The sequence below is a fragment of the Nicotiana sylvestris genome, chromosome 5 (assembly GCF_000393655.2).
Source record: "Nicotiana sylvestris chromosome 5, ASM39365v2, whole genome shotgun sequence".
Classification (NCBI taxonomy): Eukaryota; Viridiplantae; Streptophyta; class Magnoliopsida; order Solanales; family Solanaceae; genus Nicotiana; species Nicotiana sylvestris.
This window is the reverse complement of record NC_091061.1, coordinates 99,689,856-99,704,520: the sequence shown is the minus strand read 5'-3', so window position 1 is coordinate 99,704,520 and position 14,665 is coordinate 99,689,856. Positions and strand designations below refer to the sequence as shown.

The window sequence follows — 14,665 nt, the reverse complement described above, 5'->3', positions numbered from 1 at the left end:
ATATTTGAAAAGAGGCCAGCCTTAAGTTCTAGAAGGAAAATAAAAAAAGAAAAGGAAAAAAGAGAAATAGAAAAGATACCCAAGTGGGACCTTGGCACATTAAGCAAGTGCCAAATAGACATGAGAGTTCAAAAGTTTGGTGGAGATGATGCAAACGGTGTACTCCTTGGAACGTATCCAAGCTCCAACTCTACCTTTTAGTCTAAATAAAATAATTGAAAACATGATTGTCTAATGAATGAGAATGTGACCGCTCATTCTCATTGCCTCTCCCCGGAATCATTCTTTTTAATTTCTCAATAATAAAACCAAACCCTCCCTCTATTTTTATCCTTCATTATTTATACAAATGTTAATTTTTAAATTTCCTCTAAGGTTTTAAGTTGGTGAGCTGAAATCCAACTGCCAAGCATTGACTTCCTTAGATCATGGGATGCTCGTTCCTTACTTGTATTCTTCATTTCCTTTCTTTTCTTCTTCTTTAAAACCACTTCTTGGTTAATTAGGGCTTTTTTGAATTTTAGTTCTACTTTCTTTCTTGCCCAATCATTCTCCATTTTCCCTTAAGGTAACATATACCTCCTCTTCTAATTATGAAATTTTTCATGATCATCTACCATTTTATTCATGGAAATAGTTTTTTTTTTTTAAATGCGAGTTTTCTGTCCCCTCCTGATTTTCATAATAAACACACTTTTTTCGTGCGATTTCTTGTTTCAGCATGTTTTTATTCTTGATCAACTATTGATTTTAATCAAAGATGACTCCTCCATCAATATGATGGGCATTGTTGGAAAAAAAAATCAAAGGTTACTTTGCCTTTTTCTTCTTTATGTTCCGCTTTTTGAAATTCTTTTATTTATTTCAAAAATCCATTTTATGGTTAGTATATAGATAATGTGATAATTCAAGAAATAAAGCTTCCTTTGATGGGATTATGGAAAATTGAAGAACTCTAGAGCTCTCAATACACTATTTAATTAGTACTTATAAAAACTGCATATCTGTTTCTCTAACTCCATGTTTTTTCTCGATTTCCAGACTACTAAAATTGTCTAGGCTGTGTTAGTCATTGAAATTTGTGAATTTTATTTTTTATTTTTAAATATCCAATCTCTATTGCTGTTATTGTTTTCAAAGGCTAACTAAGAGAAGTAATAGACTTGTAGGTATAGCTGAAGCTAATCAGCACAATGATAATTAATTGTTTCTTTTAAAAGTTAATAATATAACAAAAAAGAATTGCATATATTTTTTTGATTTGATTGTGATATAATGCAGGTAGGTGTTTTAAAGGGCTATGAAGTGTTTCCAGTTCTCAAATTCAGATAAGAATGATGATCACAACAACAAGACTACAAAGTCTACATCAGGCCAGTCTTGTGCCTCTGTTTCAACTGATCCTGAGTTTAAAGGATTCACTACTTCAGGCCAGTCGTCTGCATCCGATATTAGCACCGAGTCCTGTCCTAGGCTCTCGTTTTCGTGCTTGTCGTCTCATAAAAGGCCCTGCAACCTTAGGGTCTTCACAGTTGACGAGTTGAAGACCGCCACCAGGAACTTTAGCCGATCCCTCATGATCGGAGAAGGCGGGTTTGGAGGTGTATACAGGGGTGTTTTACGTGATACCAAAGATAAGAGGACTGATATTGCCGTTAAGCAACTCAGCCAGAGAGGATTGCAGGCTAGTTCTGTTCTTAGTGTCCTCATAATAGACTTTATTGATTTGATCATAGCAAAAGAACTAACTAGTTACAAAGATTTTATGATCATCAACTGTAGTCAGTGGAGTTGTGAAAAGATGGTATGACATGTTTTTTCTGAAATTGAGTTTGGCTTGTGTTTTAGGGGCATAAGGAATGGGTGACAGAAGTGAATGTTCTAGGTGTCGTTGAGCATCCGAATCTTGTCAAGCTCATAGGGTATTGCGCACAGGATGACGAGAGAGGAATACAGCGCCTCTTGGTGTATGAATTCTTGCCCAACAGGAGCGTACAAGATCATCTAATGAGTCGTTTTATGTCACCTTTGCCATGGGAGACTAGATTAAGTATCGCTCGCGATGCTGCTACAGGCTTGGCCTATCTTCACGAGGGAATGGAGTTTCAGGTAGTTCATTCTATATATTTGCAGAATACTGTTCATAGTTATGCTTATGTGTTATTAATTTAATGCAGATTATCTTTAGAGATTTCAAATCATCAAACATTCTATTGGATGAGAAATGGAATGCAAAGCTTTCAGATTTTGGTTTGGCAAGATTAGGCCCTTCTGATGGATTAAGCCATGTCTCAACTGCGGTATGCTCAAATAGCTCCATTGAATTATATATTTTTACATAAAGTAATTCAGGTGTTTGGTTCCGCACCACTTGAATTGGGGGTCTATTTCACCAACATTCGGTGTGATATTTCACCTCAAAATTTATAAAAGTAACTATTCCTAGGCAGAGGCGGCTCAACATATTTTGTGGCCTAAAGCCAAATATTAATATGATGCCTTTTTTTCTATAATTTCTATCTTAATTCAATATATTTTTTTATATATATATATAAAAAGAATTAACCCAAATAGCCATTCACTTAATCTCTTAAACTAAAAATAGTTAGTGGATGAATAATTTATATATGATTCATAAATAATATATGTATAATTGTGTATTGTCATGTTATAATCTATGTATATCGTTCGAAAAAATAAGCATTGAATCTGGCCGACTATTTGTGTAACAAATACCATACATCAAATTCCTGCAATTAGTAACTATTACTGAAATATGGGGCCCCCAATTATGAAAATACTACTACTATTATTATTAATATTTTTCTTTTTCAAAAATCGAGAGAAGTCACTGAGGGCTAGTGGTGCACAGTTCGGAATGCTGCTCTAACCATTAGACCAAAGTCGCAGTGTGAAACTACTACACCTATTAAATAATAAAGCTTTAGTTAACTAAGTATATTGAAAGTAATCTCATATTCAAATATAACGATTTGGATTGTCGTAGTCTATTAAGGATAGATTATAGGATCATGCATTATCTCCAAACATGTTATATTTTGCTTTTAAAATGCCATAATTATGTGAAATTAACACACTTAGACCAATACATTAATGATGAATGCAAGGTGGTGGGAACTGTTGGATATGCTGCTCCAGAATATATACAGACTGGGCGCCTAACATCCAAGAGCGATGTATGGAGCTATGGGGTGTTTCTATATGAACTCATTACCGGCAGGCGTCCATTGGACAGAAATAAACCTAAAAATGAGCAGAAACTTCTGGAATGGGTGAGACCCCATCTTTCAGACCTGAAGAAGTTTGAACAAATATTGGATCCTCGACTAGATGGGAACTATTCCCTTAAATCTGCACAGAAGTTAGCTGCCATAGCGAATAGGTGTTTAACTAAACACCCCAGAAATCGTCCTAAAATGAGTGAGGTTTTGGAGATGGTGAATCGGCTCGTGGAGGCAACTGAAGCAAAAAGTCCAGAAATCCCAATAGAAGAAAGTACAACCACCCCGAGAGTCGAGGATGAGAAATTCAGAGTAAGGTGTCTAAGTGCAAGCAGAAGGTTGGTAGAACATATTCCTAAAGAAAACAAGTTGCTGGTATGGAAATTGTGGAGGCCTAAGCTTGTCAGTACCAATTGAGTGGCAGAAATGAAACTAAATTGAATCTGCCTACCACGTCAATGAGGCAGTCCCACTTTTGATTGTAAAGATATTTCATGTTTTGCTAGAGCTGCCAACTAGAAGGAAAGTTTTGTTGAACAGACTAAATACCAAAACTGGAAAGACCAAGTATACATGATTAACACAAGATGAAAATGTTAGTGATCAATATTCTCTTTCGCTACACTTGTACAAAAATGTTGCCAGGTACAATCCGTTAATCTAGTGCAATATCCATTATCAACACTAGATCCAAAAACAAAATAATCATGTAATTCAAAATAAACGTGCATGTGGATCTATAAATAGCTGAAAAGTCTACAATTTAACCAAGGAAAATATAAAACACAGCTTCTGCGGAAGGCTGTGTTTCAATTTACGCTTATTTCGACAAATTCAAGCACACACTGTCCAAAGAGATCTATTTGGAATAAAATGGGTAGCTCAAAATCTCGCAACAATATGCTGAAAACTCAGATCTCAATTTCAGTTTGTGAAAGCTCAAGGCATGTCAATTACCTAACAAATGATCTCACTCCACAGAGATGGAGTCCAATAATCTTTTACCTTCTTCGCTCAGCTCTATATTCTCCATTTTAATCCGGCGACGCATGATAGGACTTGTTTTTCCAGAAGCTACATAAGTTCTTATCAAAGATTCAAATATGTCAACCCCCAACTCATCCTTAGCCTTCTTCAAAATTTCAGTAAAATGTTCTGCACCATCGACATCTTTATTTTGTTCAAAATGACTCATGAATTTTCTAACGATAGCAGATGATGGAACCCACTTGCCACCATCACCTCTACCAGTTGAAATTGCCTTGTCAACACAATCAACTGCTGATTTGATATCACCATTTTGCAGATAATAATCCCCGAAAATCTCCCATGTCTTAGCATTAGGCTTAGCTCCACTCCTTCGGGCCCATTCCTTGAGCTTTTCAGCTTTCTCCAAAGAGCCTTGTTTAGTGTAAGCTCCTATAAGAACATTTGCTACACGTATGTCATAAGTTGGGCATCCAGACTCCCATTCCTTGAAGCATTTCTCAGCACCCGGTAAGTCATTCAAGTTAACCAAAACTTGAATCATGTTAAGATAGCTTATGTTTGCCGTTCTGGGAAAAGCAAGCCTCAAAGAATGCCATACACGATATACTTCCAACAAATTTCCAACACGACCATACAATGTGATCAGAAACTGGTATGCAGTAACATTGCGGCATGCATTTTTCTTCTCCAGTTCCTTGAGTGCCTTCACTGCTTTATCGGTTAAGCCAGCATCTGCATAAATTGATGCCAAATTGCTATATGTAGTCCAATCATCAGCTACACGACCATCTCTCTTCATTTCATCAATAACCCTCTCGACCCCAGAAATATCATTCATAGAAGAAAGAGCCCTCATCCAAACGTTGTAGGTGTAAGAATCTGGCATTACATCATAGGCCTTCATTTCTTGAATAATGGCTGGAATTTTTTCTGGATGCCCAGTTTTTGTGTAAAGAGTCATCAAGCTGTTATAAGGCATGGAGCTTAAACCTAAGTTAAGTTCTTTCATTTTCTCTATCAGCGCCTCAGCTTTTTCAGTCATTAATTCCTTGCAGTAGCAATTCAGAAGAGCAGAATAGGTGACAAGATTTTTCGATGCCTCTGGGAGATTCGAAAAATAAGTCTCCGCTGCTTCAATCCCTTTACTCTTGGCAACAAGATCCAGATGTATAGCTTGATCACTAATAGTCTTGTTCATGCCCCTTTTTTCCATTGTTTCTGATAACTGCATAAAGCAAACTTAAACATTTCATTTTGCTATAAAATATCAAGGAACCATAAAACACTACTGCTTGCTTACAATTCACATCTGATAGTGCTAAGTAGTGGTGGCAAAATGGATAAAAATATAATTATCCATCCATATTACCATCTACTAAAAATGGGTTGGATAATAATTTTTTTAAAAATGGGTCAGATATGGATAAGATCCAACCACTTAAAAATGGATAACCAATAGGTTTAACTTTTACATTTGCAAAGGCTCAAAGTGAGGGTTCCTCAAATTTGGGAGACTAGAAATCCTCCCAAAAGTGATTATATTCAAGAAGTCATGGATAATACGAATATTCATATTATGTGCTGGTTAACCCATTTTCTATCCGTATTAAATATGGGTCGGGTCAGATATTTTATCCATTTTGCATTACCTGTTTTCGACCCGCGCCATATCCGACCAGACCCACCCGTTTTCCATCCCTAGTCCTAAGGATGTTATACATAACCATTCCACTTCAAATTTTGTGCTGCCGTAATAAGATCTAAGAGAAAATGAACCCCTTTTTGGGTTTCTTAGATAGTGGTTTATAATATGTGTATTGGATCAAGGTATAATCCCTTAAGCAGTTATTTTCACTATTTGATACAAGCTGCCACCAAAATATAACATAGGAATTAAGTAAAAAGGAAAATAAACTAGTCGAAAACCACATCAGGGAGAACTATCTTTGCAATACAAGTAGTTCAACATGAGTGGAAGAATGCAAGGATTAACAGCCAAGATTCATCTAAAGCTAGAATATGCATCAACGATAAAGCTAAAATCATAGTTTAGGGTTTAGGGTTTAAAGTTCACAATTTCGATAATCAAAGACCATGAAGTTGAAGGTAATGGTCTTTCATATTAACACTCAAATGTTTTAAGGCCAAATACTACAATCTCATAGAAATGCTAATAGGGTTAGGTTTTAAGATATGCGATGACCTCTTTCACTAAGAATCAAATTCAAAACTCAGATTTATTTTCAGGTCAAACAATGGAAGATAAAAAACGCAATGCAAAAACATTCTAAAATGAAAAGTAGTAAGAACTATATTCAGGTCATATCACGGAAATTTATGGAAGGTTCTTACAGTTTAAGGCTAACAATTCCAAAAATAAATAATGGAAATTTATTAAAATACGAAGAGGGGTTTAGGGTCAAAGGTACAGAATGTTGGAAAATCAGAGACCTTGAGTGCTGGGGTGTAAAGCTTGCGTTGGCGTAAGACTTTGAGGGATTTTCCAACTTCCCATTTGTAAGCACTTTTGTGGGATTTCAAGAATTGATTCAGATTTTTCCTAACGTGGTTCTCTTCGCCTCCTTCCTTGAACAGATTCTTGTAAAGTGCATCTTCTAAGTACTTCTTTGTAGCCCTTTTCCCAATGTTCTTCGTTTTCAACGAGAACTTCTGAATAAATGACGCCATTTCTGATGGTTTCCTACTGTGATTGGGGTTTTAATTTCAGGTTTCAGTCAACTGGAAAAGCCCTAGGCAAGCTGAGGACGAAGAAGGGAGATTGTGAAAATGGGAATGGGCTTCTGATAATGCAATCCTTAGATAGAGCTGGGCCAAGTCCACTATTCTGTGAGGGAAAAATTCAAAAATAGCCAGATTAAAAAATTGTTACAGTTTTAAAAATCATCGAAATTTAGCCATTTTTCATATAAAGATTAATCTGAACGAATACACTATTCTAAATCCGGAAAATACTCCAGCATAATATACTGAAATTCCAGTATAATATACTGGAGTTCCAACAAAGTATACTGGAACTCCAAACTCCAGTATAAATATACTGGAGTTCCAGTATACTTTGATGAAACTCCAGTATATTATATTGGAGTCAGCAAAGTATACTGGTCCAGCATAATATGCTGAAAGTTCATACACAGGTGCACCAAACTCCAGTATATTATGCTGGACCGGTCTCTGTTGCAGCAAAATAGTGGCTATGTTTTAATGACTTGACAAACGCTTGCTATTTCCTAAGGCCACTAAGACAATGGCCTTAGACCCCAAAATACTTAGGGCCCCAAAATTTATAAATAATATATAATATTTAATAATTATGCATTATTGATACAATTTTTAAATTATTTAGTTCGTCCCAACTTGAATCCATCTTCTCTCAATGTTAGTTTAGAATAATTTTTCTTAATTCTTTGAGTGCCTTTATGGACATTTTTCATTCTACTTTGATAAGTAACTATTAAAATTTATTCTTAACATTGAATGACTCATGAAATATTGTAGTTGCTACATTATTATTTTTTCTACTTATATTTAAAATAAAAAGTGCTAAGAAAAACTGTATAAGTACAAAAATACTCTAATTGGGAAACTCAATCAGGTAAAAAGTGTTAATTCAATTACCATTTACAATTTCTATATTAGTTGCTTCGCTTGAAAAAGTTTTTCAAAACTAAATCAATAAAGTTCGACATGATAACACATGAGAGATTAAATAAATTGGTTGGACAATGACATTAATTAGAGTTGATTATAACTTCTTTAGATTTCGATAAATTATAAGAGTAAAAAAACTATCAAAATTATTTAAGGCCTCACTTCTATTTTCACCTTAGGCCCCATATTATGTCGAGTCGCCCCCGACACTTGCCCCATTATCACAAGTGCACAGATAGCCTATTTTTGGACCCTATATAAGCAATAGCCTACGTTCATAAACTTTTGTAAATCTAGTCAATTAGGAACAACATTAAGATATGCCAGACTGAGGTTGTAAAAGAATGTATAAAAAATCGCAAATTTTATCGAAAGTTGGGAGTTCACATACATGAATGATAGCCTGTTTGGCTAAGCTTCTTTTTGGCCAAAAGTATTTTTCTTGGCCAAAAGCACTTTTGGCCAAAAATTAAGGTGTTTGGCCAAGCTTTTGAAAGTAAAAAAAAAAAAGTGCTTTTGAGGAGAAGCAGAAACAGTTTTGGAGAAGCAGAAAAAGTAGTTTCTCTCCAAAAGCACTTTTTATGAGAAACACTTTTGAGAAAAATACACTTAGAAGCAGTTTTTTAAAGCTTGACCAAACACTAATTGCTGCTCAGAAGTGCTTTTCAAACTAATTAGCCAAACACAAACTGCTTCTCACCAAAAGTACTTTTCAGAAAAGCACTTTTGAAAAAAAAACACTTCTCAAAATAAGCTGATTTTTGCAGCTTGGCCAAACGGGCTATGAGATTGACCTTCGGGCATTTATAGCTGAATTTGATACGAACAAATTTTCTTAAAAATTCATCTTATTTTTCGAATTTAAATAATCCAATGCATAATTTAATACTCAAATTTACTCCAAATAGCTCAAAATTTGAAACATAAGTTTTACATTTCATAAAAAAAATAGACCCCAATAATTAATTGAAGTTTATTACCAAAATGAAATTAATTATTCTATTAGAAGAGTTGAAATTCCACATGGTTGGTTAATCACCTAGGTCTTATACAATCAAATTATTTGGTGGATTGAACGCGACCCTAACCCAGACCCAATCGTGATGGCGCCTATCGTGAAACAAGGCTAGCCGACACAACTCCCCAATCCATTTAAAACAGATATAATAATTCAATTTAAGTCATTAACATACTATAAATCCCAAAATAAACGTGAGATAGAACATTTATGGAAATAAACACAGCCCGACATCGAGGTGTCACCAGTCATGAGCATCTAACATAAGTCTAAGAGTATGGAAAAGGTCTACACAATCTATTACAGAATCCAGTACAAGGGAAAAATAAAGATAGGAGGGAGAAACACTGGGCTGTGAATGCCGAGCAGCTACCTAGTGAACTCCAAAATAGCCTGCAGGAAGCAGTCAACCCTCGCTAGCAGGACTCGAGGCTCCTGTATCTGCACACAGGGTGTAGGGAGTAATGCGAGTACGCCAACTCAGTGAGTAATAAAAGTAAAGGCAGCTGAGCGATAAGAAAACACGTAAAACACAACAAATGCTACAAAGAGGCAGTATAAAATCAATACAATGCAATAGAACAGGGAACACTTGTGAAAACACCTCAGTTCCGTAAAAACCGCTTTAAAACATCTTTTAACAGTTGAACAAGTGAATGAAAAACAGCGAGAAAAGATAAACACATAAAACAGCCCATAGGCACAATATCAACAGAATCAGCCCCTCGGGCAATAACATGGAACAACATCAGCCCAACGGGCTATATCACATATCACACTAGGTACCCGCGCTCACTGGGGGTGTACAGACTCCGGGAGGGGCCCCTTACGGCCCAAACGCAATATCAAGACATCTCGTGGCATAATCAATAGGTTCTCGACCTCATATCAAGCCACCTTGTGGCGTACAACTCAGACCCTCGGCCTCATAATCATGAATCGGCTCAATACCGCTACGGCGCGCAGCACGATCCCATAATAACCTCACAACACAAGCCCTCGGTCCTACTCAGTCAGAAATCTCTAAAAGCCACTCGGACACAGTAAAACATGATGCTCAGCTCAAAATATCATTTAAGATGTCAAAACAGAGTAAACATGGCTGAGTTATAAAAATAGTAGAATTTAGCATGACTGAGTACAAGTATAAAGTCAAACAGTGAGGAATAGTAGTAAAAATCCCCTAAGGGTCCAAAACAGTTGGCACGAGGCCCAACATGGAATTCAGCCAAAAACATGATGATAGAAAATAGTTTTCAATCAAATACGCAGTAAAACAGTCTTTCGGGATTGACTAAGTCACAATCCCCAACAGTGTACGACTCCACGCTCGTCATCTAGCGTGTGCGTCACTTCAATATAGCACACTGATGTGAAATCCGGGGTTTCATACCCTCAAGACAATATTTACTATCATTACTCACCTCTATCCGGCCCAAACTCTAGCCCTCGACACCTTTGCCTCTCGAATTGGCCTCCGAATGCTCCAAATCTAACCAAAATCAGTATACAACCATTAAAATATGCTATGAGAACAAAGCCCACTCGAAAGAAATAAAATTACAACACAAATTCTGAAATTGGCCAAACCCGACCCCCGGGCCCACATCTCCGAATCCGATAAAATTTGCATCAATAGACTCCGTCGCACTCCCCGAGTTCATTCATATCAAAAGCACCAAAATCCAACCAAAAACGACCCCTCAAATCCCAAATTCTAGGTCTTCAATTACAAGCCCTAGTTGTTCAATATTTAGGCTTAAATTCTACAAATTCCATGATTAATTAGGTAGAAATCATATTAGGATTGAGTATTAAGTCCATAAATCTTACCTCCAAGTATTCCCTCTTGATTCCCTCTTCAATCCCCTTCAAAAAGCTTCAAAATCGCCCAAAAATGGAGGAACTTAGACCCAAAATCACGGAATTGGCCTTTTAAATCATTCTGCCCAGCTATTTCAAATCCTTCTTTGCGAACGCGGTCAAAGCCTCGCATTCGCGAAGCACAAACTTAAGTTGACCAGAAATCCTCTTACGCGAACGCGACGACCCCTCACGTACGTGATGCCTCAGCAACTCAAACCTTCATGGACGCGACATCAACCTCGTGAACGCGTAGCTCAATGACCCCAACCCTTCGCGATTGCAGAACCTCCCTCGCGAATGCGAAGGCCAAACCTCCAACCTCTCATCCTAACCCTTCGCGAACGCAAGGGTCCACTCGGGAATGCGAAGCACAATTGTCTGCAACATCAACAACAGATTTTTCTGCAATCTTTCTCAACTTGAAATGATCCGTTTAACCACCTGAAACTCACCCGAGGCCCTTGGGACCTCAACCAAACACACCAACATATCCCATAACATCATCCAAACTTGTTCCAACCTTCGGAACGCTCAAAACAATATCAAAACACCAAATTTGCATCGGATTCAAGCCTAAGAATTCCAAAATCTTCCAAATTCCGCTTTCGATCAAAACGTTTATCAAACCACGTCTGAATGACTTGAAATTTTGCACACACCTCCCAAATGACACAACAGATCTACTGTAACTCTCGGAATTCCATTCCGACCCCTATATCGAAATATCACCTACCAATCAGAAAATGTCAAAATTCCAAATTTCGCCAATTCAAGCCTAAATATACTCCGCACCTCGAAAACACATTTCGATCACGCTCCTAAGTCCCAAATCACTCCCGAAGCTATCCGAACCATCAGAATTCACATCCGAGCCCTTTTTCACATAAGTCAACATCTGGTTGACTTTTCCAACCTAAGCTTCCAAAAGAGACTAAGTGTCTCACACCTTACCAAAACCTCTTCGAACCCGAGTCAACCAACCTGATAATACATAATACAGCTAAACAAGGCAATAAGAAGCAGATATGGGGGAAACAGAGCGATAACTCATGAAATGACCGCCCGGATCGTTACATCATCCCCATCTTAAACAAACGTTCGTCCTCGAACGAGTCAAGAAACATACCTGTAGCCTCAAATAGGTGAGGATATCTGCTTCGCATCTCCCGCTCGGTCTCCCAGGTAGCCTCCTCCACGGTCCGACCTCTCCAATGCACTTTAACTAATGCTATATCTTTGGATCTCAACTTTCGAACCTGACGCTCCAAAATAGCTGTTGGCTCCATATCATAAGTCAAATTACCATCTAACTGAACCGTACTGAAATCCAAGACATGAGACGGATCCCCAATATACTTCCGGAGCATAAAAACATGAAATACCGGATGCACACTCGACAAGCTAGGTGGCAAAGCAAGCTTATAAGCCACCTCCCCAATCCTCTGAAGCACCTCAAAAGGCCCAATGAACCGAGGACACAATTTACCCTTCTTCCCAAATCTTATAACACCCTTCATGGGTGAAACCTTCAACAGAACCTTCTCACCAACCATGTAGGACACATTCCGAACCTTGCTATCAGCATAACTCTTTTGTCTCGACTGTGCTGTACGAAGCCTTTCCTGAATCACTTTCACCTTGTCTAAAGAATCCTACACCAAGCTTGTACCCAATAGCCTCGCCTCACCCGGCTCAAACCAACCAACTGGAGATCTATACTGCCTCCCATATAAAGCCTCATATGGAGCCATCTAAACACTCAACTGGTAAATGTTGTTATAAGAAAAATCTGTGAGCGGTAAAAAATGATCCCATGACCCTCTGAAATCAATGATACAAGCACGCAACATGTCCTCCAATATCTGAATAGTGCGCTCGGACTGCCAGTCCGTTTGAGGGTAAAAAGTTGTGCTCAACTCAACCTGAGTACCCAACTCTCGCTGCACAAACCTCTAAAACTGCGAAGTAAACTGAGTGCCCCTATCTGAAATGATGGAAACTGGGACACCATGCAAACAAACAATCTCCCGGATATAGATTTCTGCCAACCGCTATGACGAATAGGTACACACAGGAATGAAGTGCGTGAACTTGGTCAGCCGATCCACAATCACCCAAATAGCATCGAGCTTCTTCAAAGTCCGTGGGAGCCCAACTACAAAGTCCATGGTGATTCGCTCCCACTTCCACTCTGGAATATCCATATGCTGAAGCAAGCCACCCAGTCTCTGTTGCTCATATTTCACCTGCTGACAATTGAGACACCGAGCTACAAATCCCACAATGTCCTTCTTCATTATCCTCTACCAATAATGCTATCTCAAATCCTGATACATCTTCACGGCACCCGGATGAATGGAATACCGCGAGCTATGGGCCTCCTCCAGAATCAACTCCTGAAGCCCATCTATATTGGGTACACATATCCAGCCTTGCATCCTCAACACCCCATCATCACCAATAGTCACATCTCTGGCATCATCGTGCTGAACTCTATCCTTAAGGACAAGCAAATGAGGATCATCATACTGGCGCTCTCTGATGCGATCATATAAGGAAGACCGAGAAATCACACAAGCCAATACCCGACTGGCCTCCGAAATATCCAACCTCACGAACCGGCCAAGGCCTGAACATCAACTACAAGAGGTCTCTCCCCAACTGGAATACATGCCAAACTTCTCATACTCACCGCCTTCCGACTCAAGGCATCGACCACCACATTGGCCTTCCCCGGATGGTCCAAAATAGTAATATCATAATCCTTTAGCAACTCCAACCATCTCCGCTGCCTCAAATTGAGATCCTTCTACTTGAACAAGTGCTGGAGGCTACGATGATCAGTAAACACCTCACAAGACACATCATACAAATAATGCCTCCAAATCTTCAACGCATGAACAATGGCGGCCAACTCCAAATTATGAACAGGGTAGTTCTTCTCATGGGGCTTCAAATGACGAGAAACATAAGCAATAACTCTACCCTCCTGCATCAATACACACCCAATACCAACTCTTGAAATATCACAATACACGGTATATAAACTTGAAGCTGATGGCAAAACTAACACTGGAGCTGTGGTCAAGGCAGTCTTGAGCTTCTAAAAGCTCTTCTCACACTCGTCCGACATCCTGAATAGGGCATCCTTTTAAGTTAACTTGGCCAAGGGCAATGCGATAGATGATAATCCCTGAACAAACCGGCGGTAATAACCCACTAAACCAAGAAAGCTGCGAATCTCTGTGAGAGGACGATCTGGGCCAACTCTGAACCGCCTCTATCTTCTTCGGATCAACCTGAATACCCTTGCTAGATACCACGTGTCCCAAGAAAGCCACTAAACTAAGCCAAAACTCACACTTGGAGAACTTTGTATAAAGCTTCTCCTCCCTCAATCTCTGCAACACAACTCTCAAATGCTCTGCGTGCTCCTCCTGACTACGCGAGTACACCAGAATATCATTAATAAAAACTATGATAAACGAGTCGAGATAGGGCCAAAACACGTTGTTCATCAGATGTGTGAACGTTGCTGGGGCATTGGTCAGCCCAAAAGACATCACCAAGAACTCATAATGACCATATCGGGTCCTGAAAGTCGTCTTAAGAATATCCGAGTCCCTAATCTTCAACTGTTGATAACCTGAACAGAGATCAATCTTGGAGAACACTCTCGCTCCCTGAAGCTGGTCAAACAAATGATCGATACGAGGCAAAGGATACTTGTTCTTGATTGTTACTTTGTTCAACTGCCTATAGTTAATGCACATCCTCATAATGCCATCCTTCTTCTTCACAAATAGAACATGCGTACCCCAAGGCGACACACTAGGCTGAATGAACCCCTTATCAAGGAGTTCCTGAAGCTACTCCTTCA

General features: G+C 38.6%; 2 protein-coding genes across 4 annotated transcripts; one reads left to right on the top strand and one right to left on the bottom strand.

Moving 5' to 3' along the window:
* Window positions 1-282: 282 nt before the first annotated feature.
* On the top strand, window positions 283-3,849 carry LOC104236293 (serine/threonine-protein kinase PCRK1). 3 transcript variants are annotated; one of them, XM_009790188.2, is made up of 5 exons: window positions 283-450; window positions 1,282-1,684; window positions 1,849-2,109; window positions 2,178-2,300; window positions 3,129-3,849. In XM_009790188.2, the coding sequence occupies exons 2-5, from the start codon at window positions 1,301-1,303 to the stop codon at window positions 3,657-3,659; spliced, it is 1,299 nt and encodes a 432-aa protein (XP_009788490.1). In that variant the 5' UTR covers window positions 283-450; window positions 1,282-1,300; the 3' UTR covers window positions 3,660-3,849. The 3 variants fall into 3 exon arrangements, with proteins under 3 accessions (XP_009788490.1, XP_009788489.1, XP_070030652.1); XM_009790187.2 differs by having other exon boundaries at window positions 284-568; XM_070174551.1 differs by lacking the exon at window positions 283-450 and adding an exon at window positions 677-809.
* Window positions 3,850-3,952: 103 nt separating this feature from the next.
* LOC104236292 (large ribosomal subunit protein mL101 (rPPR4)) lies at window positions 3,953-7,001 on the bottom strand. The gene is made up of 2 exons (XM_009790186.2): window positions 6,684-7,001; window positions 3,953-5,457 (listed from the first exon to the last, which is right to left on the bottom strand). Exons 1-2 carry the CDS (start codon window positions 6,918-6,920, stop codon window positions 4,213-4,215), a joined length of 1,482 nt encoding a protein of 493 aa, XP_009788488.1. The 5' UTR covers window positions 6,921-7,001; the 3' UTR covers window positions 3,953-4,212.
* Window positions 7,002-14,665: the final 7,664 nt, after the last annotated feature.

Excerpts from the sequence above, each read along its gene's own strand:
- LOC104236293 (XM_009790188.2), top strand. The coding sequence starts at position 1,301 with ATGAAGTGTTTCCAGTTCTCAAATTCAGATAAGAATGATGATCACAAC. Across the intron at positions 1,685-1,848 it reads TCAGCCAGAGAGGATTGCAG|GGGCATAAGGAATGGGTGAC; the intron begins GCTAGTTCTGTT and ends CTTGTGTTTTAG. Across the intron at positions 2,110-2,177 it reads ACGAGGGAATGGAGTTTCAG|ATTATCTTTAGAGATTTCAA; the intron begins GTAGTTCATTCT and ends AATTTAATGCAG.
- LOC104236292 (XM_009790186.2), bottom strand. The coding sequence starts at position 6,920 with ATGGCGTCATTTATTCAGAAGTTCTCGTTGAAAACGAAGAACATTGGG. Across the intron at positions 5,458-6,683 it reads TTTACACCCCAGCACTCAAG|TTATCAGAAACAATGGAAAA; the intron begins GTCTCTGATTTT and ends TGCTTTATGCAG.